Source organism: Muntiacus reevesi, chromosome 15, assembly GCF_963930625.1.
Source record: "Muntiacus reevesi chromosome 15, mMunRee1.1, whole genome shotgun sequence".
Classification (NCBI taxonomy): Eukaryota; Metazoa; Chordata; class Mammalia; order Artiodactyla; family Cervidae; genus Muntiacus; species Muntiacus reevesi.
In genome coordinates, this window is record NC_089263.1 from 18,497,658 (window position 1) to 18,500,850 (window position 3,193).

General features: G+C 47.6%; 1 protein-coding gene across 2 annotated transcripts; it reads right to left on the reverse strand.

The window, feature by feature from the left end:
* On the reverse strand, window positions 1-2,108 carry LOC136147389 (myeloid-associated differentiation marker-like). Of its 2 annotated transcripts, XM_065906780.1 has the most exons (2): window positions 2,078-2,108; window positions 1-878 (listed from the first exon to the last, which is right to left on the reverse strand). In XM_065906780.1, exons 1-2 carry the CDS (start codon window positions 2,079-2,081, stop codon window positions 1-3), a joined length of 882 nt encoding a protein of 293 aa, XP_065762852.1. In that variant the 5' UTR covers window positions 2,082-2,108. The 2 variants fall into 2 exon arrangements, with proteins under 2 accessions (XP_065762852.1, XP_065762853.1); XM_065906781.1 differs by lacking the exon at window positions 2,078-2,108 and having other exon boundaries at window positions 1-894.
* Between the last annotated feature and the right edge of the window lie 1,085 nt (window positions 2,109-3,193).

The window sequence follows — 3,193 nt, forward strand, 5'->3', positions numbered from 1 at the left end:
TCAGAAGTTCCTGGGCTGGTCCTCAGTCCCTATGGAAACCTGGCAGGCCCAGTACATCAAGTCAGCCACATAAATCAATAGGTTAATGGCTGTCAGGATGGCCACAGCCAGTTGCTGGATCCAAGCGCACATGAGGTCATAGATACAACTGATATCACTGGACCACTGCGGCTGCCCGCCGAATTCCTCATAGAATTGGTAGAGTGGCCAGAGGACCAGAGCGCTGATGTAGAGGATGACGGAGAGCAAGATTAGCCCCAACTGAAAAATGGGGAAGGGGACAGGCAGTATGTTCTCCCAGTCACCCAGTTTTAGCAGCATAGCTAGTGCTGCCCAGATGAAGCAGATGGAGTACACGGCCACGCACCACTCCAGGGCCGGCTGGTGCAGGTACAGGGAGGTGTTGCTGAGGAAGGCAAAGATGACACAGGCCACAAAGGTCTCCAGCACCTTCAGCAGGCCTGGTAATGTGTGCACATAGCAGGTGATCTCTTCGAACCCATAGTAGTTCCACACAAAGGTCACATCTATGCCATAAAGTACAGAAGCGACACAGGAGAGTACACTGGCCGCCATGGCCCGGTCCCGGAGAGGTCCATCAGGCAGGAACCGGACGTAGGTGATGGAGTAGATAATGGAAGTCAAGAGGCAGAGGAGGATGGCGTAGCAGGCATAGGTGATGGGGAGGTTGTACCAGAAGAAGGGAAAGCGTGATTCGAAATCAAAATACTCGACTGTGACTATCATGAGTGTCACAGCAAAACAGAAGCACCAAATTGACATGGACCAATTACCTATGCTCCCTCTCCAAATGCCCATGTCGGCTACTAGGGAGAAGGCCACACAGGTAGAGAAGAGCTGTGGCAGGCGGAGAAAGCAGCACACTGTATTCCTGTCTTCCATGTTTGGGTATGTGACCCCAGTGGACATGGTGCTGTGATGGTCAGGCAAGTCCTGGTCTCCAGTACGGCAGTGATCTTCACTGAGGACCCGCCAGAGAAAGGTCCAGTTCTGGAGGTGGATTAAGCCAGACACCTGAAAAAGACTCAGGGCCCTGTGACAGCTGAGGCTCAGGATCCGTGGAGTTAGAACCAGTGGCCCAGACACTCAGGTAACAGCACAGCCGCTCCAGAATGGTTGTTCCCACCCATCACCCTTGGCCTTGTCAGGAGGCTTGTCTTATCCCAAACTTCACAGCTGGGTTGGGTCTGGCCTCAAACCAAGAACATCATGGATCTCTCTGAGCTGTGGGCCATTATCTATGGAGACACAGGATAGGATGGCCCTTATCTCTAACCCCAACCATTCAGGTCTGTCAAAATTGAAAACAGCTTCCTTATCCATTCGTCTGCTGATGGGCATCCATGGCTGATTCATGTCAATGTATGACAAAACCCACTACAATATTATAAAGCAATTACCCTCCAACTAATAAAAATAAATGAAAAAAATGCACAAGAAAAAAAAATTGAAAACAAATTAAAAAAAAATTTGGTAACAAAATTTAACCTAAACAGACATGAGATAATTTGTGATCTCTATTTATTTCACTTAATGTGAATGTTCAAAAATTCAGTTGCAGAAGTGTTTAATTACAAGGTCCTTTCAGACCCCAGTGGGGTGTCATGTCGTATAGAGAAGATGTACCATGTCACATACCTGAAGCTGAAAAAACTAAATTTTGAATTATATCTGAACCCAAGAGTTTCAGAAAAGGGATTGAGGATTATACTGCTAACCCCATTTTACACATGACAAAACTAAGGCTCAGAGAATTAAGTGCTTTCCCTAAGGTGGCATGAGCAGGATGTGGGAGCCCCAGATGCCAAATGTGTGGATTTGAATGCTTTGCTGTACAGCCCATATATCAACAAGGCCCATGGATGGGAGCCCAGGACCAAAGCTCGGGGCTCTGGGACCCAGGACACAGCTGTAGGGCCACGGCCTCCTTCCACAGCAACCTGAAGGCACATATGTGCCAACCTGTCCTCCCTGCAGCATCACTAGAAGGAGCTGCCATCTGAAGGGACACAGTCCCACCTGGAGGAGGGCAGCTTCAAGGGTGAACAGGGAGGAGCCATGGGGTGAGAGCAAGGCCGTGGGGACAAGATGACACGGAAAGTAGTGAAACAGAGCAGGACTCTATGGTCCTTCCTTTCGTGACCTCTGTCTATGTAAAACTTTAGTTAAAGAAAGTTTAATCAGAGAAATGAGAACATGCAGAAACAAAGGAAAACAGACAAAGGAGATCAAATACTACTACTAATAATAATGAACTCATTAAGCGTAGTCAAGGATCTTTAGTTCATCCTTGAGGGCTATAGATAATATTCTGAGCCATATTCTATGAGCTGTCTTATAGATACTGGAACCCCCACCCGGTGGAAGAAGTCAACTACATGATGATCAGACTGTAGCCATGACATAAGCTACCAGTTTTGAGAACTGGCCTCAAACAAACCAACCCTAGAACTGAAGATTAACTGTACTTAAAATAATCAAGATGATGCTAGTCAAACCACCGATGACCAATTTGAAGATGACTGTCAGAGCTGACTGTGCTGTTTCTGCATGTAGCCCCCTCCCTCAGCCTATAAATGCTCTCACCTCCTGCTTGGCAGGGATGTATGGTAGATAGGGTGGGGCAGGGAGTCAGCCTTAGGATAGACCTCCACCCTCCCGCCAAGTTGCCACCACCTGAAATGAAGTAAATTTTCCTTTCCACTAACCTGGCCTGCTTACTGAGTTTTGGGCAGTGAACAAACAGACCCCACATTTTTGGTAATAGTAGCAACTATTCTGAATCCCCTTCGTTCAATTTTGCCTTAACATTTGATTCTTCATCATTTGGGAAGGAAGACCCCAACCCAGCATGACTCCAAGGAGGACAGTCATGGAGGAATCACAGAATGAATAAACATGTTTGGCGTTTCAGCTTCAAAGGAGCCTTCCAGATGCGAGTTTGGAAAGATCTAGGAGTAGTCCTACATGAGCAGGATTTTTCTGACGTGGGAGACTGATTAGCAGGTTCCAAGCTGGGAAGACGGGATTGTAAATGAACAAGGATGCTGTGTCTGATGCTTACGTGGAGCCTTTCAGGGCATCCCAAGGAGGATGTGGGGATGGATGGATGATTGGACCATTTTAAGGGCAGGAGATGAAAGAGGAGGCACCTGCTGGACCCCTGGGAGGA